The 25,417-nt window shown below is 38.3% G+C and overlaps 1 protein-coding gene across 1 annotated transcript; it reads left to right on the top strand.

The window, feature by feature from the left end:
• Positions 1-517: 517 nt before the first annotated feature.
• LOC137960033 (protein CHROMATIN REMODELING 35) lies at positions 518-25,288 on the top strand. Its single transcript, XM_068807488.1, has 6 exons — positions 518-621; positions 2,872-2,992; positions 10,319-11,022; positions 16,239-16,460; positions 21,149-21,334; positions 22,784-25,288. Exons 2-6 carry the CDS (start codon positions 2,878-2,880, stop codon positions 24,572-24,574), a joined length of 3,018 nt encoding a protein of 1,005 aa, XP_068663589.1. The 5' UTR covers positions 518-621; positions 2,872-2,877; the 3' UTR covers positions 24,575-25,288.
• Positions 25,289-25,417: the final 129 nt, after the last annotated feature.

Raw genomic sequence — 25,417 nt, 5'->3', positions numbered from 1 at the left:
CAAAAAATTAATATTAATATTATTTTTTTATTATAATATATTTATGATAGCTTAAGTTATTACTAATTTATAGTTTTTATTTCCAAACAAATCATTCTCGAAGTTTTTTCTTAATATAAAAGACCTTAAACCGCTAATATTACAAAATGAGTGTATCTCAAATATTTTTCTATTTTTAAATATTTTAAAATAATATTTATTTAAATATATATATTTTTAATTTATTTGTCTCTATAATATATGAGACCGTAACCTCTAAAATTATATTATACGATCTGATATGGCCAAGATGTTCCCCGCCGATAGTATCAAAATGTAGGCTACCCGATACGTATCGTATTTCCGACACGCGCTAAACACCTGCCTGAGCAATAAAGAAATCCGTTCATGGCAAAATGAGACAGCAAAGTGAATATATTTACAATTTGTCTGTGTACGGAGTTCCGGAAGTGCTCTCGCCTCTCGCCACGCGACTACTGGAGTGTCGAATCGGGGCGCGCTGAACCTGTACGGGCTCATTCTCTTTTCTCTGTGGCGCTTGGGGAGAAGCAACAAAACCAGCGCGGTTGCAACCCTGGAGAGCTCGAGGCCCAGCTGAAAACTCTGGCACGTTGCACACCGGTGAGCCTTCCGTGTTTCTTAGCATTCCGACTAAAATGCGATGGTCGCTCCTTTTTCGTTCTTCTATTGCCTTGTTTTTCTTCTTTGAGTCGATTGTAGAAAATTCCTTGTTTCTGAACACGTTCTGTGCTTTTGGATGTTTCGACCGATTTCGTTGTCCTTTTTGTCGAGGTTTATGATCATACCATTAATGGTGATAGAATAATATTCAACTGACGACCTATCGTCTGCTAGATATACAAAATGTGCCTCACTCATTACTGGTTGCTTTCTCCATGAAGTGTTTGTGAACTGTCTTATAAGGTCTTCCAGTATCGATTTGAGCTCTTTTTCTCTGTTAACATAATTTTTTTTTTTTTTTTTGGCCGTAGTACTAGAAATCATATGTAATTCAAGTCGCATTTGAGCAAAACAAGTCATCCGTTGATAGACAAAGCGTAGCGTTGTCACGGAAGTGTTGCATGTTATCTTAGATTTGAATTTGTGTTTCTTTTGATTCTGGAAGCGGCTCTCATCCCTAGTAATTGAAGACATATCTTAAAAACACAGCGTTTGGATGATTCACCAAGTCAGTGGTTGTTTATGTGAAATCTTTATTATGTTCAGCGGAGTGTCTGGTAAGGATGGTTGGGTAGATTTGGCTGCTTCTTTGGTCATTGTTTGTATTTGTCCTCATCGGTCATAGCAATTCAACTATATACAAATGATAATGATATCATTTTGATATTAACAACAAAGAAATAGAGGTTTTTTTTTTTAATGAAGATGTATAAGCTATTTAAAAAAGATGAAGATTACAATACCTTGCTAAACAGGGTCTACCTCCACAACAAGGCGAGGGAGTGAGACGCCTAATTTAGCCTGTGCATCAGCTAAATGATTAACTGATCTAGGAATGTATTTCCATTTACAATTTAAAGTAGAAGTTAAATTACATATATCATAGAACATGTACCAATGCCGCCACAGAGAACGTTCTGTCTTTGCGCACCAATTAATGATGATTTTCGAATCTCCTTCAACGCAAAGGAGCCTAGAAAGATGACTTTTGAAGATCCGTAATCCATTTAGTAATCCAGATAATTCAGCAGTAGTAGAATCTGAAATTCCAATAGGCCCAACAAAGGAAAAAAGAAGAGCACCATTTTCGTCATGAACAACACTACCAAAGCCTGTTGGGTTCGGACATCCAAGAGTGCTTCCGTCAAAATTCAGTTTATAATGGCCCATTGGGGGAGGAGTCCAAATTGCCATAGTCGGGGGCCGGGGTGGATATGACATGCTAGCAATTGTTCGCCAATTCTCCCGAAAGTTAGTTCCTTTTAGATTTCTGAATTTCTTACGCAGAAGGATCCACGTAGTGACTTGACCAATAACTTTTTCAACAAAGAAATAGAGCCAGGAGATGAGAAACAGAGTTTAGGAAGAAGATGAATCCATTGATTGACAAACTCTGGAATTCTGGAACAGTACAAAGAGACAGGGAGTGACAAAGAGCTTGGTTGATCAAGCTATTCTCAATCTCTCAAATCTCTCTTACAAGAAGAAACTAAAAGGAAATGTAAAAGGGGAGAAAATGAAATCTGCTCTTCTTTGTCTTTCTCTTAAAGAGTCCACCTTATATAAATGAAGTTTGTCATTGATTCTCTGTCACCTGTTCGTTAGATCAATGACTGAGATTGCTACTAGAATAATCACCCTGACTCGTACTTATCCTTTTAGAGGAGTGGTTATGATTTGGTTCTATAATGGGTTGTTGTAATCATTGTGGAGCTCAATGTGAATTTGTGTCTGAAATAGCAAATTAGATAAATAAATAAGAGTTAGTGCACATGCAGAGTGAATCAGCTACAGACAGAGGGTTAAATGTTGTGATCGACAGATGATACGGGTTGTAATACCAGAATAATCATTTAAGATTGCAAAGTGAGCTTATGCTCTTGATCTAGCAAAATAGATAGAGAAGGGTTGGGTTAGGGCAGAGAAAGAGGGTAGGCCAAGGACAAGGAAGTCATTCCATTAGATGACAAGTGGACATGTGTGTTTGTGCATAACTATACTCCCACATTTGCATTGTTGCTTCTATTCTTACTATTACGATATTAGTTGTGTCATGTGTGTATAAGGCTCATGCTCTTGGCTTCATGAATTTGATTTATAGTTGGCATATTGCTTAGATTGGCCTGTTGATGGATGTACTGAAAATCATGTCTCCTAACAATAATGTCGTACTTCTTTGATTTTGCACAGGGAGGAATGGGCCGAAAGAGAAAGATGTACCAAACCATGACCATGGTTGAGTTTCGTTCACCTGATCAAAGTCCTACTGCTAATATTCTTCCTAGGATGTCGGAGCTGTATAGTCCAAATGGTATTAGTGTGAAATATATGAAAAAAAATTATTTGATTATCGTACACAACAATGTCTTGGCCCCTGAGTTTTGACTTCTGTCCACATGCACTCTGGTATATGATCTTTTGTTTGAAATTGCGTGATGCTAGAAAAAAATGTATTATCTTTAGTGGGATGTTCAGCAGCTTATTCTAGGCACCTGGACTAAAAAGTTTCACTTCTAATTTTGCATAATTCAGTACTTCAAGGGCAAATCTGTAATGAGTTTAATATATTTCATGTGGAATCATGATTTCAAGATCCAATTAGAAACTTAGGTCTTCAACAAATAATTGAATAGGAACAATGTGTCAATAGACTTTATGGATTACATACAGTAAAAGGGTGCACGATCTTTTGTGGTTCAAATGGGTCATGTATAAATATAACAATCAGATTAACCCCTAGTGTGATGTTACTTTCTAAGGTTTCATTTATAGTTTCTGTTCCTTTATTACGGCATTAAGAGGAAACTTGAATAGTGTCTTGTCTGCATCAGGTTACTAATTTAAACATGCAGATGTGGTGTTTCTTTCGCCATCTTACTCTTGATCTTGCTGTCAATGTTATAGGGTTGACTGCATGATGGGTTAAACTGACAATGCCCTGCGACCCTTAAAAAAGTGAGGGATCTTTTCATCATCTATCTGGTAGAGAGGCTCAGTTTAGGGGAAAAAACAGGAAAAGATGAGGAGAAAAGCCCTGATCCTGTAAATATAAGTGATCTTATCATTTTTACACCCTCAGTGATCTATCGAAAGTAAATATAAGTATCGGGTCTATCATTTAACTTATAAAGAGCTTTAAGGGGATACATGCTAATTGTAACATAATAAAAACCCCAATCTCTTGAGAGAAAAATAGCAAGAGATGAAATAGGTTCCAGCATTCTTCTTTTGTAGTGGAACCAGAAAGTTTTGGAAGGGAGGCAAACCCTAAGAAATCGTTTGGTAAAACAATATCCTTGTGAATTCTAAGAACAACTTCAAGAGCTCTCACTGATAAACAATATCTCTTTAAAATTACTGTCTTCTCCGATTTCTTACTTTTAAGGGTTGAAATTATTTTAAAAATAATCTATAAACAACAAATGAATTTAGTGAAAAATTCCATATCAAAATATGAATATGTTAAAGTAAAACTTTAATACCTTTACTATATAATTTTGCTAAAAACTGCTACATATGTCCCCTTCTAATGTTTCTTAAAATTTTTTGTCAATTTTTGATAGATTCTCCAAGTACACTAATCAATACCTAAGATTAGAAATATAATTATTGTAAAATTTTCTCAAAAAATTCAACATCTTAAAAAATATATTTATAATATAAAAGAACAATATGATAGGAATTTATAACTCATAATTTTTTAGAATTTAAAATTCTAAAAAAATTAAAACTATGGGTGTATGAATTACCTAATATAGTGATGTTGATCTTCTCCTATTAGTAATGTTATTAGAATTGCATTGGACTATCCTAGAATTACCTTTGAAAGTAAATAATTCCCTGGAAAAATGAGTGAGATAAAAAATTTCAAAGCAAAAACTGTCTAAAAAAAGATTGTTCTTTAAAAAATAATGATTTACCTCATCAAATCTATCATGAATGCTGAGGGCTATTTTATTATGCCCAAATGGTGAAGAAGGGTGAGAAAACTTTGATAATCCTATTTCATTTGGTTGTCAAAATTAGAAAACCTGTGCGAGAAAACTAGAAACTCTTATTACCAGTACTATTGTACTAGAAATCTTTTTTTAGCCAAAAGCTGTAGTTATTTGCTCTAAAAGTAGGAAGTAGATTTTCACGGACGATATTTTGGAATTATTTTTCTTATTAAAGCCATAAAATGGTTGAGCAGTACTTAATTTCTTAGTTTGGTATCCCGGGCTTAATTTCAATATTTTTAATTTCTATTTAATCAGTTATAATTTCTGATTCTTGTTGTTTATGTCTCCCCCTTTATTCTTGTTTTATGAAGTGATCATGTAAATTCTAGTTGCTCACAATTTTATGTTTATTTGTCTAGAAGCAATTCGTGAATTTGGTGAAAGTGGGATTTTTGGGTAGGATTCTGGACTTAATTTGTATTTTACATATTTTCTTAGTTTCTTTTATTTTAGCGGTTTCCACTGATTCATGTTTAAAAAAGTGGGAAGTATGCATGGTGGAGCAGGTTAGGTTGGAGATTAAGGCTGTAGGGCAAGGAGGGGTGAAAACCAACCCCGTTGTGGGACAGAGTGAGGCTTGATAGGGTTTTCAGGTTTCTTCATGGGGCAACATCTTCCAAAACTTGTGCTGAACCTGCTCCACTACAGTGTCTTTTGCATTTGTGTAAAGGAAAATTGTGGACTTCGATAGAACTGGCATTGCTGGTCTCAAGAATGCAATCTGGATTGGCAAATATATTAGTTTAGAAAAACAAAGTTGGGTGCAGAGGAAGAGGAAGGAATAAACTGGAGTACTTGTATAAAATCAAGTTCTGTTGTTAGTTTGTTTTAAATAATCCCTATTATGGAGAGATCATCTATTTCAAGAATACTATTAGATTAGAGATAAACAACCACTAAGTTATTCTTATTGAGGATATCGACTCTAGCCAAATGATGATATACTTTAAAGTGCATCTCTTCGGAGTGTCTAGCTTTTCTTTTTTTAAAATTTTTTTTTGGGCATATAGGAAGAAAAACTTGGTGTTGAAATTTTAGGGGAGAATTGAATTCATTGACTGTTGTAAATTGAGTACATTGGTACTCGATTTATAATAGAGAAAATTACTAAAACTAAAGTAAATTAATACTACTCAAGTCCCAGTACTCAAAGTAGAAACAAGTAAACAACTATTATATGAATAAAAAAATGATAGAACTAACAGACCTCTTATGTGAAACTTCTTGCCATGAAACTCATATAAGACTCCTTATTAATCTTGAGTATGTGACTTTTGCCATGAGAATCACATAAGATGCTTCCATATTTACTTTTTTTGCACTCTCCCTCAAGTTTGAGTTTGTAACTTTTTTTTTTTTTGAAATGTTGAAAATTTGATTTCAGAGAAAGAATCAAGGGAGATCTCCCCTAACAACAAAAGATTGAAAAGGGGGGGGGGGGGGGGGGGGGGGATGGCTAATTTAGTTGCAGTTTGTAACTTTAGCTTGCAAAAAACAACATTTATTGGTCTTCAATCTTCAATTTTCCTTCTCCAACACTTTTGGGTATAAAATTCTTCGTTTTCCATTCTCCACCTTATTGAGATATTCTTTGCAACAATTCATGGAATTCTTCGATGTTAGTCATATAAAAATTTATTACCACAACTCTTGTTATGGAATTTTTCATGGTAGACTATCATTTACCTCATTCTTCGTATTTCTTCTTCTATTTCTTCCCCTCAAGTTGGGGTTCACTTTTTTTTTTTCTAGCGGTCTTACTTGCACAAAACTAATATTAGAGAAGAAAAAACTAATATACTCGAGAGGAGTGCCTTGATCGACCCATGCTACAACGCCTACGGTTATCAAAATAACACCCAGTGTTGCATCCCTACTTGAGCTCCCCAAGGAAATTGAGGCTACTTATTTGGGTATGACAAATGATTGTGTTCCTGGTCCTGATGGATTCAATGGGGAATTCTAGAAGATGTGCTGGCCAATATCAAGGATGACGTCCTATCTATGTTCCACTCTTTCTACCATCATGGCATAACTTACCGGAGTATTGGTGCATTGTTGCCTTGGTCCCCAAGAAAGAGATGGTGGAACACCTGGGTGACTTTCGTCCTATAAGCCTTGTTGCCAGCCCCTATAAAGCTATTACTCGATTGCTTGCTCATAGGCTTACTACCCATGGTGATCCGCAATGGTCAATGCACCTTCATTAAGAGGCGAACTATCCTTCACTCTACCATGGTTGCCCATGAAAACCTCGATCACTTTAAGAGATCAAAGAGGTTGAGAATCGTGCTCAAACTAGACCTCGAGAAAACTTTCGATCGTGTCAACTAGAAGTTGCTTGATGACCTACTTGAGAGAATGGGATTCGAAGATCGATGGAGATTTTGGATATGGAGCTGCATATCTTTAACATCCTACTCCTCTTTAACGACACTATGTGTGGATACTTCGTGGCATCCACCAGGGAGACCCCCTCTAACCTTTACTCTTTAGCATCATTGCTGAATATCTATCATTCCTGATCTATTCAGCAAAAGAAGTTGGATGGCTCAAGCTTGTCGTATCTCATATGGAATTTGACATTCCCTTCTCGAGTTTGCTGATGACATGCTCGTCTTTGGGGAAGGCACCTTCGAACAGATCAAGAAAATTAAAGCTCTCCTTGGGTTATTCGAATTAACATCCGGTCAGAAGGTCAAATGACACAAGACAACTCTAACGGAACATCTCATTGATAATGAAAAACTTTGCACTATGGCTTCCTACTTGGGCTGTACACATACTTCTCTACCCACCATATACTTGGGACTCCCCCTTCTTGATTGCTGGCCACACAAGCACATATGGGCTCAAATGATCAAAAAGAATGGGAGACACCTAGCCACATAGAGGGTGTCTTCTCTTGAAGGCCGGCCGACTTGTCCTCCTCAATCCGTGCATTGCTGGAACCCAAACTACTTCTTGTCCTTCATACCCTGCCCAATTGCTAGTTGCCATTGAATTGAATTGCTAAAGAGACTATTCCTATGGAGAGGCTCGAGTGGGGACTTCAAGTATCACCTAGTCGGCTGGAATGATGTTTGCAAGCCTAAATCTCTCAGTTGACTGGGGTATTCGGCATAATAGAGACATGAATCAAGCACTCCTACTTGAGTGTGGAATTCAACTCTTCTCCAACGAGAATTTGGAGACCAATGTTTGTTGCTAAACTCGGTTGGACGGAACATTGGTGGACTGTTGATGGGCGTTGTGGGAACCTTTTCCCTCCTTTAGGTATCTCTCTATCCCCTTCTTCCAACCTTTAAGAAAGGTATTCGCTTCTATATTGGTGATGGAACTAAGCTGCGGTTCTTGAATGATCGGTGGAATAGCAATGGTCCTCTCTGTGACAGCTATGATACCTTGATGAGAATAAGCATAAGACAATCAACCACCGTTGTTGAAGATTAGATCCCCAGTGCCAATTGGAACTCCAACTTCCAATGCGGTTTGAATGTTGCTGAAGCCCAACAGGTTTCCAACCTCACTGTTGATCTTCAATCGATCTGAACCCAAGAACATGTCCATGAAAAAATTGGCATAAGACAATCAGCCACCATTGCTGAAGCTTGGAACCCCAACGCTAGCTGGAACTTCCACTTGTGGTGTGGGTTGAATGATGCCGAAGCATAACTGGTCTCCAACCTTATTGTTGATCTTCAATCGATCAAAATACGAGAACATGTCCATGACAAACTTGTTTGGAGGCATGATGACAATGACCGCTTTTTAGTTTCCTCAGCCTATAGTCTCATTATTGGTTGCACTGGCAACTCTAAATCCTATGGAGGTGCTATTGCTTGGCGTCTTTTTGCCCCACCAAAACTCAGATTCTTCCTTTGGTGTGCTCTTCTAAACACGATTCTAACGGTTGACAACCGAAGGAAGTGCGACAATCTCACTCCTTGCATGCTATGCCCTCTGTGCAACGACACCAAGGAGACCGTCCCCCACCTCCTCCTCCATTGCCATTATGTTTGGAAGGTATGGACCACCCCCCTACTCAATCAAATTAGTCTCTAGCTCTGTCTTCCTAAGTATCTCCTTGGAGCATGTCAGATGATTGTCTACATTCACATTCCAAAGTTGGGAAAAATCATGCTCTCAGCCTATTTGGCGCATATCCCATGGGGCCTTTAGAAGGAGAGAAACAAATGATGCTTCATTTGCAAATTTGGAAATTTTGAGGACGTCTCCAACAACATCATTGGCCATGTATCCTTTTGGCTTCATACGCGAAAGAAATTTGCAAGTCTGAGGGACTCTCCTTCGTGCATTAATTGGCATGCAATGACCTACATGTCCACCTTCACTTGCTGCCCTATTGTTGAAGCATGGAAGCTGCCTATCCCAAGCACCCTCAAACTCAATTTTGGTGGTAGCGCGTGACAACCCGGGTAGTACTGGTTTTGGAGGAGTCATTTGAAATTCTGAAGGCACTAATCTTTGATTCTACCTCTATTGAACTGTTTACCCTCTCCAAGGGCTCATTGTTTTCCGAGACCATCTCAGCGCCCCTCTTGTTTTTTAAGGCGACTTCATGGTGGTGATTGGATAGCGCTCCACCTTTGCTGAGCCTCCAAGGCCACATTGGGCCTTCTTCCATGAAATTGATGACATTGTATCTTCTTTTCTTTGTGAATGGTCTTATATTCTGAGATTGGCATATGCCTTTGCTGACTCTCTTTCTAAACAAGGAGCCTTCTTCTAATCTCTTATTGTTAAGGATATTACTGTATCTCTACACTTTATAAGGCCTAACACATGAGTGATTAAAAGGAAGGTTGAGGTCTGTTTGCTAGATCTGTACCTCTTTGACGCAGTTCTATCTCTTCCAGACTTTCTGTTCTGTTCTCTTCTTCTGTCTCATTGGCCATTCTCACGACTGTTTTTCTTTCCTAATGGTCTCTCAACTTCTCTTCTCACCTTTGATTAACAGATTTTACAATGATAACCTGCACCGTAAATCTTCATGATTTAAGGTCTGTACTATGATAATTACAGTTTTGGACAGTCTATGTGATCGCTCAATTTGTGTAATGATTGTATCTAGTACTCCAGATGTCATGATGTAGCTTTATAGTTTACTAGTTATGAATCTAATCAAATATCTTTCTGTAGTTCTAGTTTTTGCTTTTATCTGTTGAATAATATGGGACCTGCTTTGCTTTTGTTAGAATTTCGCTTGAAAATCATTAACAAACATCAGTTGTTGGGAGGTCTGTGCTGTTGGTACTTGCTTGGAACCAATCTATTGGACTGACCCTTTTAAGAAAAAAAATTTATATGCGCTGCAGTATTTCTTCTCCAATCAGATTAGGTGATAGTTAATTGTCTTTTAGCTTATTGTTCACATGAATTCTCAATTGTCTTCATAATAGTGCTAAATCTTCTTTAGAATTGGTTGAAGTGGTTAGCTCTTGTTGTTCTTTCTATTTGGTGTCTGCCAAACTCTTTTCCTTTCTTATTTGTTTTAGTACTGTGCAGGTTATTTGCCAGCTCTTGTTTTTCATGTCTCTGTTTGTTCATTTCTGCATATAACTCATAGACAAAATATTTATCTTCTTATGCAAAACCTTTCGTTTCTAATGCAGAATTCACCAGGGAGACCAAAAGAGTAAAAAGTTGCCTTGGTGAACGAGGTTATCTAGGTGCTAGTTCGGCTGGAATCTTCCATCATAGCTCCAAAACTAACAATGGAAGATCTCCTTCAAAAGTCATAGATTACTCTGATCCATTTGCCTTGCCCAATATGTTGGAAGCATTAGAAGGGGGTAAATATGGTAGTGAAACAAAAGAGATTATAGCTCTTTGTGCTCGCAGAATGGAGCTTCTAGGTGCCTTATATGCATCTTACCCTTCACTTCGTGGTCGCTCTGCTACATTGCCACATCAATGTTCCTTTGCTAATTGCTGCAATTATTTCAAAGGTCAGCCAAATATGGGCCCTTGTTCAATAACTGAGAATGGAAATTCTGGATCTCAGGATGTAATAGATTTGGAGAGAAATGGATTTGCAAAAAATGCTGCTTTCATAGTGGAAGATGTCAAAGATGGGGTAGACAATCCATCGATAATTAATCTTGAATCTGATGAAGAGGGTGATGAAGAATTGTCCCAGACACAAAACTTTAGACCTAACTTGCAGAGAAGCATGAAAGAGATGCTTCATAACCTTGGGTGTGCGACAATAGAGGGTAATATTGCTCTTGAGACAAAGTGGAAATCTTCTTATCTCTATGAGAAGGTTGTTTTGGACAAAAGTTCAATGGAGGAAAAAACTACAAAAGAATTCAAAGTAAGTTTTCATTTTTTTCTAAATTTTTTACTTGATCTACTGAATATGAATGTCTGATAATTATTTTTATAAAAAACCAGTCTTAAAAATGGTTGTTTAAGTGAGTTTTACCTCCAACTTTCAACTTGGCAAAGCAAGAAATTGCAGGTTCAATGTCTCTATTCATGCGTTGTAGCTTGGAATTTGGTTGTTTATTTGTCTCTCTGACGATGATATACATGTCATAACTAACTCACTGAGTCGAATGAAACTTGGTTTCTAATTTAGAGTTCAGTATGTGGCTTTGGGAGTCAAAATATCTTTTGGCTAATATTTTATTCTATATGCATGATGAGAAGCAAGGTATATATATATGTATGTATGTATAAAGAAGTACTGGACTGAAGGTACAAACGGGAAGGGCATGAAGTTATACAGCAAAGACTAAATACAAAGGGACGAGATTACAAATGAATGAAAACTGAAAATTAACACAGTGAGATGGAATTGCCCTCGTTAGCATGCTTTTCAGTTGTAGAATTGGCAGAATGGTGGACATGAGAGCAGGATATAGTCATGCAAGAAATGAGGTTGAAGACCTCATCCATTTTGGGGAGGAACCTCCAAACGGTGGTGGAATTGTGCTTGCCCCAGCTGATCACAATAGAGGAGTCACCTTCAACAATCAGCAGCATTCTGAAAGTTGAAACACATTCTTTATGCTGTGAAGGAGCCTGTGAGTCTCGGCAGGCTAATGAGATTGGCCAAGATTCCCCGCGTAGGAGGCCAGAATGGTTCCATCATGATCATGAAGGATCCCCCCAAAACCAGCAGGCCCTGGACAGTCCTGGGCACTACTGTCAAAATTGAGTTTGATAGTCCCAAGAGGAGAGGGAGACCAAGGGACATTTTGAAAGGACTTGGTAGGCTGTAAAGATGCAATTCTCCACGATATATATGCTGGTGAATTCAACAAACTCCTTCATACAAATCCATGTGGTGGTAGTCGCATGACTGTTTCCATAACCTCCTCATCTATCAACATTTTCCCTTGGAAAACCCAATTTTTTCGCTCAGTCCATGTGCACCATGGAATCACAACCAACATCGTTTACCAGAGCATCTTTCCAAGGGGAGGAAGGGGGATTCGGGCATAAAAAAGGATCCAGCTGGCAAAGGAGGCAGGAAAGTAGGCACATCCTGTCCCTCCACTATGGAAGTCTGGAATCCACATCTTGTCTGGCACTTCAAACTGAATTTTGATGGTAGTGTTATTGGGTGGCTAGGTCCTGCTGGTTATGGCAGAGCCATGCACTCTAATGATTACAATTTCCTTCTCTCATTTGCCGACCCCCTTGGCATCTTGGACTCTACCTCTGTTGAACTCGCTGGCCTATATCACGGCCTGGTCATTTTCAGTGATCGTTTTGATGACCCTCTCATCATTGAGGGGGACTCTAAGGTGGTAATTGATTGATGTGCTAAATCCAAAACTCCCCCGTGGAGACATTGGGATGTTTTCTATACATATGTGCCATTACCTCTTCCCTTAATTTTACTTGGGCACATGTGTCCAGATCAGCTAATCACCTTGCGGATTATCAAGCTAAACAAGGCTTATCCCTTCAAACTATTGATGTGTTGGGAGTTCTCCCCTCCTAGGTTGTATCTTTTTTTCTTTTGCTTGTCTTAATAAATTCACACTTTTCTTCAAAAAAAAAAAAAAAAGGAAATTGGTTCTATGCAATGGAGTCGAAATTAATTGAACTATGCAACTCTGAGGTTGAATCAGTCAACCACATTTTGCTTCACTGCTCTTTCTCGTGGAGGGTATGGTCTTCTATTCTCAGTATGACGGGTTTAAAATTCTGTGTGTCAGTGGATCTGATTTCTTTCAGTAAGATGCTCACTGGTACTCCCTTCCTGGGCTTTGTAAGCTTCTGATTTCTGCATGCACTGGTTTTATTCCATGGGGGCTTTGGAATGAACGTAACCGGAGGCGTTTTGATTCTAGAAGTAACTCTTTGACTAGAATGGCAGATCGTGTGATTGGCCAGATCTCTACTTGGCTCCTTACTAAGAGCCTTTCTCCTCCTTTTCTATTTCATCCATCCGTGATAATTGGAACATTATTGCAAATATGAGGTGTGGGACCAAGACCCCGGCCATGCAAGAATGGACCCCCCCAAAGCTTGGTTTCCTTAAGTTAAATTTTGATGGTTCCTCCCAAGGTAATCCTGGAAAGGCGGGTTTTGGTGGTGTTATCTCAGATCCCTTAACCAATCAATGTTTATCATATGCTGGTCTGCTTGGCATTATTGATTCAACGACGGCAGAGATTCAAGGTCTTTTCAATGGGCTTCACGTCTTCCGTGACCATTACAGTAGTCCTATTCACATTGAGGGCGATTCGAAGGTGGTTATTGGTTGGTGTGATAAGGCTTCCTCTCCCCCATGGTGCCATTGGGATGCCTTGCGGGAAATCCATGAAATTTCTTTTCAATTTTCTTGTATTTGGTCTCACATTCCGAGATCTGCTAACTCGGTGGCAGATGTGCTTGCCAAGTCAGGAGCTTTCTTACAATCTCTTGTTGTTAGGCAATTGCTCCCCATCCCTCTGTAATTCTTTGTTCTTTTGTTAATATATACATCCTTTTTCAAAAAAAAAATTAAAAGTTGAAGCCTAAAGTACTCCTTTACATTGGGGTGGCATCGAGCCGAGCCGAGCCCGAACCTGCCTATGTTCGAGCCGAGCCGAGCTCGAACCTGCCTATGTTCGAGCCGAGCTTGATTTAAATATTTCGAGCCGAACCTCGTCTTGAGCCTAAAATTGTTATCGAGCTCGAGCCCAAAAATTTTAACCGAGTTCGAGCCGAGCTCGAGCTTCAACATACATTTAAAACTTTTCAAAAAATATATATAAAATAAATTGTATATAAAATTATGTATACATTTTACATAAAATTGGGCATGACCTCTACATAAAATTGGGCATAACCTATATATATAATACATGTATAAGATTGGGCATGACCTCTACTTAAAATTAAGCATAATCTATGTATATAATACCTATATAAAATTCGGCATGACCTCTACTTAAAATTGGGCATAATCTATATACATAATACCTGCATAAACACTCCTTAAACACTCCATAAAATTGTCTATACATTCCATAAACACTCCATGAAATTGTTTATACACTCTATACACTCCATAAAATAGTCTAAACACTCCATACACTGCATAACATTATGAATAAACTCCATACAATAATCAAACACAACAAAATTAAATGAAATATCAATATCAATTTACAATCACCCAAGTAAAAACTATAAATCCTTTAAATAAAATCCTATTACTATTAGTGACTTATTAGAAAATTACAAGAAATATTTTTAATTTTTCTTAGGAAAGTTAAATGGACCTCTTATTGCCTCTTCTAGGAAATAAATAAAAATTAATAATCAATCTAATATATTATTATACTTATCGATACATTTTTAATCAAATAAAATGTCAAACACAAATTTGCAATGAAAATTGCTTCATGCTAAAAGTATTACAGCATCAACTGTTAAATACTTATTCAAAAATTTTCTATATAGTTTTCTACCCCATCTTGCCAGAAAAATCTTTATTCAAAAATTTTCTATACAGTTTTCTACTCCATCTTGCCAGAAAAATCTTACTTAGAAAATTATATGATTTTTTAATAAGAATTTTCAATTAGAAAAATGTTTTCAAAAAACATGAGATACTAATAGTTCATCGAAACTTATTTCTATAAAATGTATTTTTAATTTGTTCAAGAGCTATGAGGAAGGAGAGTTTGAGGAGACGAACCGAACCTGGCTTCGGTCGAGCTCGGCTCGAGCTCGAGAGATATCAAATCAAACCGAGCCGAACTCGAGCCGCTCACGAGCCAGCTCGGTTCGAAGCCATCCCTACCTCTACATACCCGTGCTAAGCTGTTTTCCTAGTCATTCTCCAGTCCATTGATCTTAGAAGGAGATTCAGTAGTAATCATCAATTGGAGGCCCAAACCAGTCACTCCTTGGAGTCTCAGGCATATATTGATGAAATATGACTCTGTCTAACCCACTGCAGGTTGCTTGGCAGAATACCCCTTGGGCAACCAACAGTATATCTGATCAACAGGCAAAGCAAGGGGTATTTCTCCCCTCTAGTGTTTGGGAAGTCAACTTCCCTTGATGCTGAAGCTTGCTGCTTGGTCTCCCTATTATTATGTTCATTGTTTTTTAATGAAAATTGCTTGAGTTAATAAATAGAGCAAATTAAACCAGATAGATGTTATGATCAAAATGTGGATGACACCACCTCTCTAACAGGCCTAGGGTTAATTTAAGAGCTGCCATTAAAGTTGAGTTTAAGCTAGCCTACTGAGGATGAACCCATGCTAAGGGGTTTTAAGTTTTAGTTGACGAAAGAAGACAACGCTTACCTGTTTTCGTTGACGAAATTGGCTGAACAAATGGAGCATTTAGAATGTGCATCCCATAAGAGGATGTGGTGTATTGCTTATTCTTACCTCTCCAACGGTGTGGCTTTTTTCCTTGAACAATCTTTAATTCTTTTGTTCCTAAATGCACTAAGTGTTAGCTGCAAAAGTGGGTTACCAAGGTTTCTACCCAATTTCTTAGAAGAGAAAGTGGTTGATTGCTCAAGGAGGTCGAAAATGGATGAACAAAGCAAAATTGAAGACCAAATATCCTCAGGTGACCGCATACCTGAAAAGTAAATGGATAGTGGTAAGGGGGGTGGTTAGCCATTTCTTTCTCCCCAACAGAGAGCTTGTGTTTTGGTTCTCAATGCCTCTTTCACCAAAAAAAGGGAACCTGGAATATGATGGATTAAAATGGGGGAGACTGATGGATATTACCTACCTGGACAGGCTTTAATTCTTATGACAGATTTTCAAAATTATGTATAATTTCCAGGACTGTAAACGTAACTGAACTTTTCCATTAGTAAGAACTTTGGGTCATTTCTGCTTTTTCTGTTCTGGGTACCAAGACTCTTCTTATTGAACAGGACCTGCGCACACTTATTTCCAAGAATTATGTTGATTTCATGTTTATTTTTTTATGATTTCTACTTTTCTGGATTTAGGAAGAAATAAATGGTAAGTGGGTGGTTATGTTTAATTGTCAATGATATATGGATTTTCCTGATCCTTTGAACTGGTGGGTTTTTTTTTTTTTTATCAGAAACAGCTCAGCAATTTTCTGGAGAATAAAGATAAAATACAAGGAAATGAAATTATTTGTGGGGGAACACAAGAAAATGAAGATGTGAATGAAAAGTTGAGCTCTGTTGTGGTCCTATCAGGTGCTGTGGAGACTGCAAATGCCTCCTATCGAACTGAGAAAAAGGATGATGGTCTAGGAGATCTTTGGAGGGAAATGACTTTGGCTTTAGAGTGTTCCAAGGTATGTGCTTACTCTGATTTTACAGAGTTTTTTTGGCTTTTTCGCCTTAGTAGGACATGAATATTAGAAATTAGGTGTCCCAATTTGAGACTCCAATCAAGTTTTGGTCCATCAGGAAGAAAAAAAATGAAGATAAGATTAGAAGAAATGAGTAAGAAAAATTGGACTTGATCTGTCCTGCTTTTCTTTCCTTCACCATGTTGGCACAACATGTGGTTATCCCACCTGGCCTGGTTTTTGCGGACTACCTTTGTATCCTCTAGAACAGGAAATAGCTGAAAACCTTTTATATTTGAAACTTAAATGTTTTGATAAATAATTACCTCAAAACTCGTTACATATTCCGTAATTGAAGTTGTTAAGTTGGGTCCAAGGACTATCCCAAAATTACTAGTCACCTTAGAAAACCTCTTTCTCTACTAATAAACTCAAAATCTTTGTACTCACTAATCCATGTAAAACTATTCCTTAACACTCCCCCTCACGTGTAGGCCTTCTTTTGTGGCTCTACAAGTGGATAATTTAGGTGTAGGCGCTCTTTTGTGGCTCTACAAGTGGATAACTTAGGTGTAGGCCTTCTTTTGTGGCTCTACAAGTGGATAATTTAGGTGTAGACCCTCTTTTGTGGCTCTACAAGTGGATAATTTAGGTGTAGACCCTCTTTTGTGGCTTTACAAGTGGATAATTTTAGGTGTAGGCCTTTTTTGTGGCTCTACAAGTGGATAATTTAGGTGTAAGCCATCTTTTGTGGCTTTACAAGTGGATAATTTTAGGTGTAGGCCCTATTTTGTGGCTCTACAAGTGGATAATTTAGTTGTAGGCCCACATATGAGTACCTGCTCTGATACCATATGAAGTTGGGTCCAAGGCCCATCTCAAAATGACTAGCCAACTTAGGAAACCTTTTTTCCAACTAATAAACTCAATATTTTTTTACTCACTAATCCATGTGAGACTATTCCTTAACAGTTTTAACCTTCTTAATTAAATAAAGATAGGAGTCGTGCATGACCCCCAACGCAGCTCATTCAAGAGTTTCTTTCCATTCTCTCTTCTCTCTTTCTCGTTCTCTCTTCTTCTCCTCCTTAATCTTTAACTTTTTCAATTGTTTTATTTGAGAACTATATCCCTTGTATGGTTTAATGCTGTTCTCTTCTTTTTTAGGACTGCTCTGCTCTCTTTTTTGCTTCTGAAATGTTGATGAACTTTTCCTTAAAGAACACTACAAGTAGAATTATATTGGAAAGCCTCAAAGTTGTGAGGGAGAGAACAACTCAAGCCTCAGGGAAGAGAATACAAGCAACTTCTCCCACAAGTAAAGGGGATGCCATTGTTGGAAGATAGAGCCCAAACCCAAACGACCAAGGAAGACTCACATATCCAAGTGTGTTGGAAGATGGGCCCAAGCCCATAAGACCAAGAAAGACCCACACATCCAAGAGATGTGAAAGATGGGCTCAAGGCCCATATATCAAGGAGAAGACCCATAGGCCTATACAATGATGGCAGGATGGTAAATAAAGGGTGGTCATCTCATAGAGATGACATTGACGTAATTAGGTCGAAGTTCTAGGGTTAAAACCCTAAACCCTAAGTTTAGGGGTATTATTGTAATATAGTAGTTTGATTAATTTATAAATTGAGCTTTAGGGGAAGGGTTAGAACATCAAGTCCATAACCTCTTCTTCCTTTTGTTTTTTCCCAATGAGTGTCTCTCTTTTTCTCCACAAGCTAAATCCATGGAGTCATGAAAATCAACATGGTATAAGAGCTTTGATTTTTCAGGATTCTGGCTATGGTTTTTCAGGTTTCATTCATCTTTTTTTTTTCATAGTTGCTGAATATTATTATTTTTTGTTTTGTTGATTATTTTCTCTTATTGCCCGGCATTACTTTGCCATTACCAAACCTCTCTGCCATCACTATTCCGAGAATTATTCAGACTCTGCTTGGATTAAGCATCGTCGCCGTTTTGTTTGGTGATCCGAGAAGGGGATTATTTTTGCCGTCTGTTATCCTGTTGCGTTGTCCGGTTTCTATTCTGGTTTTTGCCCGCTGTCTCCTGCTGATCTGGCTGTCATCTTGCCAATCTCAGCAACGCGGTCTTTGCCGTTATTTTTAATCTCTCACGAGGCACCGATAGCAAAGTATCATCATTAATTGATCTCAGTGATTTTTTTTCCAAGGAAAGCTCTCTGCTACGAGTTGCTGTGTTGCCGTTTCTGGACGAATTGTGTTGCCCTTTCTGGACGAACACGCTGCTGATTTTCCGGTTCTGTTTCTTATTCCGGAAACTCCTCCATCTCATGATTTACAGAGATGCGTCAGTTCATCGCTATTCATGCCCGAGATTTTTTGCTATTACGGAAACTTGCTGTTTTCATTGCTGAAGCTGCTACTGCGTTAAACAAGAGCCCCATTGCTATTTTAGGAAACTCCTCTGATGTCCATCCGAGACCTCTCATTGACGTCTCATGCTGTTCGGAGACCACCAGCGCCGTTGTCGGAGAAGACAACTTTGTGAGTCTGTTTTCTGTTTCTGCTCGGTGGATTATTTCCTCCGTCGAGAACTCTATTTCCGCTAAGAAGAGAGGTGCTGATTCGAACCAATGAATCAGCGTACCAAGTCTATTACAGCCTTTCGGCAAGGGGGAGAAGAAGAAGTTCATTTGCCGAGTTGTTCGGCGCCGTGAGGAAGACGAAGGCATATTGTTTAAATTTTTTCCTAAGTTAGGAAAATTTCATTGAGCGTCGATTCAGCGCCTACTGAGTCTCGGACAAGACCCGCCTGCGGCAAACCAGCAACCCAAGCTTACTGCTTCTGCACCAGTATTCCGAGTTAACTTAGACCAACTAGGATCGAGTCAACCCGGTCCGGGTCAACTCAGTGAGTTAGCTCAGGCATGACCCACTTATTTTTTGCCTTGGTATACGTGTCCAAGTTTTATACATATTTCTTCCATGACTCAGATATATTGGTCTGCTATTTGACTCAGTGCAACTCGGTATTTTTTCTATGGCTGGATTATTATTTTGAAGTATTGACAGATTATTGCTTGGTCAGCATATTATTTGGTACATATACTTGCATTAGATTATTTCATGGGTCAATTTTACAAGGATTATTTTGGTTCGTGTTATATGGGCCCAAGCCCCTTTTAGCTGCAACTATTGTGTCTCTTTGGATGAGACATTATTATTGAAGAAGAGGTGGCCTTAGTATCTTTTCTCATACCATAATTTATTTGACTCTAAAAAATATCACGGTTGGGACACCATAATTTATTTGACTCTAAAAAATATCACGGTTGGGACAACATGAGAGTTGGTGTTCAGATTGGGACACCATGATTACGAATATCCCACTACCCCCCCTGTAATGGTTTTTATTATTCCTACCACTTGAGAGTCGTTGTCCTGTGGAGGGACACAGTGGTGGAAAAGTTTTACACTTCAGAGCAATGCCGATAGACACACTACCAACAGAAGACGGAGTGTGCCCTGTATCCAGCATGAGTTAAGACTGGAGTATGGAGCAATGTCTTGGCAGCTAAGAGTGATTTTTACTCTCACTTATCTTATGCCAGCAGGGCCTCATGGAAGGACGCATCAGCGTGAGGGGGGAGTATTGGAAGATGTGCCATTTTATGCAAAAAGATTCTATATATCATTTGCAGTAAGCTGGGAGTTCATGCTGTTCTCTCACTCCCAGTTTGAGGGGGAGTGTTGAAAGATAGGGCTCAAGCCCACATGACCAAGGAAGACCCACATATTCAAGTGTGTTGGAAGATGGGTTCAAGCCCATAAGACAAAGGAAGATCCACACATCCAAGAGATGAGGAAGATGGCCTCAAGGTCCATAGATCAAGGATAAGGCCCACATGCCCATACAATGATGGCAGATGGTAAATAAAGGGTCATCTCATAGAAATGACATTAATGTAATTAGGTTAAAGTTCTAGGGTTAAAACCCTAAACCCTAAACCCTAAGTTCAGGGGTATTATTGTAATATAGTCATTTGATTAATCTATAAATTAAGCTTTAGGGGAAGGGTTGGGACATCAAATCCATAACCTCTTCTTCCTCTTGTTTTCTTCCAATGAGTATCTCTCTCTTTTTCTCCATGAGCTAAATCCATGGAGTCCTGAAAATCAACAACCATAAAACAAATAATACATCAGAATTCAGCAACAAAACAGGAGAAAAACTAAAAAATGCAGATGACAATATTGGAGAGGATAAATCACTCTCTAGAAAGACTATTGGCAGTCCAGTTGACTGATCACTGAGTATGTGGCCAAGTGATGGATATGTACTGTGCAATGTCAAAATTTCCTCCAGTAATGGGAGTAGCCACCAGGGGGTTTCAGCTTGCTTCGCATTTTACCTTACTTACTTTCAAGCAGATCTCCTCCAAAGCTAGACATTCTTTTATTGTTATGCCTCACACATCATCTGGACATTCTTAACAGCTAAACATGCAAAAGCACCAAACTTTATTATGTAAGTTCTGTTACCATTGTTGACTATGTGTGGTGGATCACTTGTGAAATAGAAGTAGGCGTTATTTGGTGATAACACTGTGGTTCATCTTCACTCAAATGTTCTTTTTTTCTTGGTTTCATATTTCTTTTGTTAATTCCCTAGGTAATTACAGCTAAGGCAAATTTCTTTCCACTGTGGCCAGGAGGTGGCCTCAGACAACTCAGCAGACACAAAGAAAGAAGAGGAATGTGCCTCAGACAACTCAGCAGACACAAAGAAAGAAGAGGAATGTGAACATTCTTGTATCCTCAAAGATGATTTGGGCTATGTCTGTCAGATCTGTGGTGTCATCCAGAAAAGCATAGCGACAATATTTGATTTCCAATGGGTAATCCTATTGCTCTAGTAAGACATATTCATTGATTTGTTAAGAAGAGTTAGTATCTAACGGGAAAAATAATGAATGCAGCATCTACCATTTCTCTATATAGTCATGTCAAAGCCGACAGGAGTTTAAATGTCAACATGTTTATTTTTTTATTTGTTTCATTATACTAAAGTTACTACCTCTTTTGAAACATTACTTTCCATAAGTTTTATAAGTGTATCACTATATCTCTTTTACATGTAATAATCTTAATAGAAGGTGCAAAAGAGAAAATATTCCTAGAAAACTATTATCTGTTCTTCAAACAAATGATAATTTGAATGAAATGTTTATTTAATTGCTTGTGTATCTCTGATATATGTCATACTTTTTCAAAAAAAAAAAAAAGATATATGTCATACTTTGGAATGGCTGATATGCTAAAGTATTGGTAAATACATACTGAAACAGGCTTTCATATTTTTTGTTATCGAACTTTGGGTATCTGATATTGTACTCAATGCTGCCGTGGGAAAACATGGTTTATTTCTTTCTCCAAATTGATGATTTAACTAATCAAAGATGTGGCCTGTGGCTCAATGGCCACGTATGGGATATCTAGTTTGAGGTTTGGGCTTCAGTCTCACCAGGAGACAGGGGTGTAAAGTGTTTATGTAATCAACATTCCAAAAAAAAAAAAGGCCATCGTCAACATAAATGGGCAAGGCCTTGATGATAAATAAAATTAGAGATTGCAAGATGTTACTGACGATCTTCATTTCTTTTCTCGATGATTTATTGTCTTTCTGTTGATCATCAACTCCAATAGCAGTCATGAATCTTTTGTAAATCCTGTCTTTTGTCTTGTTCATTTTAGTTTGTTTGTTACTGATAGTAAGGCCAGTTATTGGTTGAGGTAAAATAATTATTTCTTAGAAAATATGTTGGTTTTAGCATGAGTTGATTGATCTCCAAGCTTTATCTAGTTTACATTGTTTTTGGCCATCCTTTTCTCTTCTCAACAGATTGCTATTTCTATCTTGTTTCTTCTATGTTTGGACAATATCGACTCTGATTAATTTGTGTCTCTTCTCTAAATCCTTTCTTTGTTATGATTACTTACAGTTGTAGGCATTAATTCTTTGATAAGGTGTTGGCCTTTTTCCTTTGCTTGACTTGATTGTAAGTAAGGTCTTGTTACACTGTTCTTGGAATATATATAAATCTCTGGAATGTATGTTTGTTGACGTTACAAAAAATATCTTTGTTTACTTTTTCTTCGGGTTGTGTTTGGGTGAGTAGGAGGTCATGCTGGAACATTTAGTATTTTGGCCTTTTTATCTTTATATGCGATGTTGATCATAATGTAGTCACATTGTGCACGTATATATGCAACCTGGCATTTAAATTATCTGAAATAGATGATATTTTGAACCTTTCTTGGGTGAGTCTTGTCCTTCTCATGAACAGGTTTCAAAGAGCTCGAAGACTTACATACCTGCATCAAGAAATAAAAGAGATTCTGATCGGTCAGAAGTGATTCAATATTCTGCTCATGGAGAATCTGAATATGGTCTTTTAGAGGAGGTCTGCATTCATCCAAGGCACAGGGAACAGATGAAAGCACATCAACTTGAAGGCTTTAAATTCTTGCAGCATAACCTTATTGTAGAAAATCCTGGAGGCTGTATCCTGGCTCATGCACCTGGGTCTGGCAAGACATTTATGGTGATCAGTTTTATTCAGAGTTTTTTGGCCAAATATCCACATGCAAAACCGTTGGTGGTCCTCCCTAAAGGTATTTTACCCACATGGAAGAGAGAGTTCAACAGGTGGCAGGTAGAGGACATTCCACTTTATGATTTTTATACTGGAAAGGCAGAATGTAGATCACAGCAGTTAGAGATTTTGAACCAATGGGTAGAGCATAGGAGCGTCCTATTTCTTGGTTACAAGCAATTTTCAAATATTGTGTGCGGGATTGCCTCAAGCAAAGTAGAGGCTGCCTGTCAGGAGAAGCTGTTGAAAGTCCCTAGTCTTCTTATCCTAGATGAAGGTCACACTCCGAGGAATGAGAATACAGATGTCCTCCACTCTCTAGCCAAGGTAGAGACCCCACGGAAAGTGGTCTTGTCTGGAACATTATTTCAGAATCATGTGAAAGAGGTGTTCAATATTTTAAAACTTGTCCGTCCCAAGTTTTTGAAAGTGGAGAGATCCAAGGCCATTGTCCGGCGAGTTTTGAGCAAGGTGCCAGTGTCTGGAGGGAGTAGAAGGCATTTAAAAGCAGCTAAAGATTCAATCTTCTTTGATTTGGTTGAGGAGACACTTCGAAGTGATGAGAATTCTAGAATTAAAATAGCAGTTATAAAGGACCTCAGAGAACTGACAAGTGATGTCCTCCACTATTATAAAGGAGATTTCTTAGATGAATTGCCAGGACTCATTGACTACACTGTTGTGCTTAATCTTAGTCAGAGACAAAAGAGTGTCATTCAAAGTCTGCAGAAGTTGGAGAAGTTTAAGAGGAGCTCAGTGGGTTCAGCTGTCTATATGCATTCACAGCTTAAGGAGATTTCAGAGAGCGCCAGTGCTACTGCTGAAAAAGGTACAGCTTCCATTAATGAAGCCAAGATTGACCATATGATAGAAAGGATGAATATTAAAGATGGCATCAAAACCAAATTCTTTCTCGGTATCTTAGGATTGGCTGAATCTGCTGGAGAAAAAATGATTGTATTCAGCCGATATATTCTCCCACTAAAGTTTCTAGAGCGTATACTTGCAAAAACTAAGGGATGGAGCTGCGGAAAAGAAATGTTTATGATCACTGGGGAGTCGAACCAAGAACATAGAGAATGGTCCATGGATAAATTTAACAACTCACCTGATGCCAGAGTATTTTTTGGTTCAATTAAAGCATGCGGAGAGGGCATCTCCCTTGTGGGAGCGTCAAGGATTTTGATCTTAGATGTCCATCTGAACCCATCAGTGACACGGCAAGCAATTGGTCGGGCATTTCGACCTGGCCAAACAAAGAAAGTATACACTTATAGGTTGGTTGCTGGTGATTCCCCTGAAGAGGAAGACCACTTCACATCTTTCAGGAAGGAACTAATCTCAAAAATGTGGTTTGAATGGAGTGAATTTTGTGGTGCCCGAGGTTTTGATGTCGAAGAGGTTGATGTTAAAAGCTGTGAAGATGAATTCCTAGTAACAAGTGCTATTTGGGATGATGTGAAAGTTCTGTACAAGAGGTAATCCCGCCCTCAGCAAGTCTTGGGCATGTCTGGTATATTCGGCCTACACAGATCTCAGTATTTTGCAGGGAAGCACTTGGAGCTCGGTGTCCCCCAAATGAATTGGTCAACTAATATTCAGTTTGAAGTCTCACTAAATTTTGTTCGGCCTTCCCCGCTCTTGTTGAATCATTTGAAAAGTAAGAAAAAAAATCATCCTCCGCCTACTCATGGACCACAAGGGCAATGTAGGGGCTACATCTACATGGTGGAGACTTGAACTTCTTGACCACTTGGCAAACACATTGAACAAGAATCATTTGAAAAAAAAAAAACAGCAAGAGAAGAAAAAATCAATTCTCTACTCACTGAATACGAGGGCAATACTAGGGGCTTATGCTGGAGTCTTTAGACTTTTTGGTTATTTGGGCAAGTAATTGCAGTTGTGTTGAGTAAAACAATGACGAAACTGAACTTCAGGCTGTTGTTGTAAATAGTTGATCATGTTGAAATGCTCTTTTTCCCCAAGAAACGTTGTAGGTTGGGATTTGAAGAGGCTGTTCAATCAATCATTGGCAAACGCAAGTTCAGGGATATGAACTTCTGATGACTAGTTGAGATACAGATTTCAGAATGAAATCACTAGTTGATTGATTACCTTTAAATTTCTTCTTCCATTGTGTCGAAAGTTAAGATAACGAGATTCAGAGAACTATTGAAATTATAGGCTTGCAGGATGCATGCTAGAGGTTGGTGGGTTGTTGTTTTGAGACAGATACAAAAGCTCACTCGAACTCAACTCGTATCTCTGGAATTTACTCCTTGAAAATACACAAGTGCATAATGTCCGTTGGAGCCCCATGAA

This window comes from Aristolochia californica, unplaced genomic scaffold (assembly GCF_029961685.1).
Source record: "Aristolochia californica isolate CCGP_79_NKW_82.1479 unplaced genomic scaffold, dmAriCali1.0.hap1 SCAF_3, whole genome shotgun sequence".
NCBI classification, from domain to species: Eukaryota; Viridiplantae; Streptophyta; class Magnoliopsida; order Piperales; family Aristolochiaceae; genus Aristolochia; species Aristolochia californica.
This window is presented reverse-complemented; position numbering and strand designations above follow the sequence as displayed.

Bases quoted from the DNA above. Each gene is read 5' to 3' on its own strand.
- LOC137960033 (XM_068807488.1), top strand. From the start codon at position 2,878: ATGGGCCGAAAGAGAAAGATGTACCAAACCATGACCATGGTTGAGTTT. The intron at 2,993-10,318 runs GTATTAGTGTGA...TTTCTAATGCAG, and splicing joins GGAGCTGTATAGTCCAAATG to AATTCACCAGGGAGACCAAA. The intron at 21,335-22,783 runs GTAATCCTATTG...TCTCATGAACAG, and splicing joins CAATATTTGATTTCCAATGG to GTTTCAAAGAGCTCGAAGAC.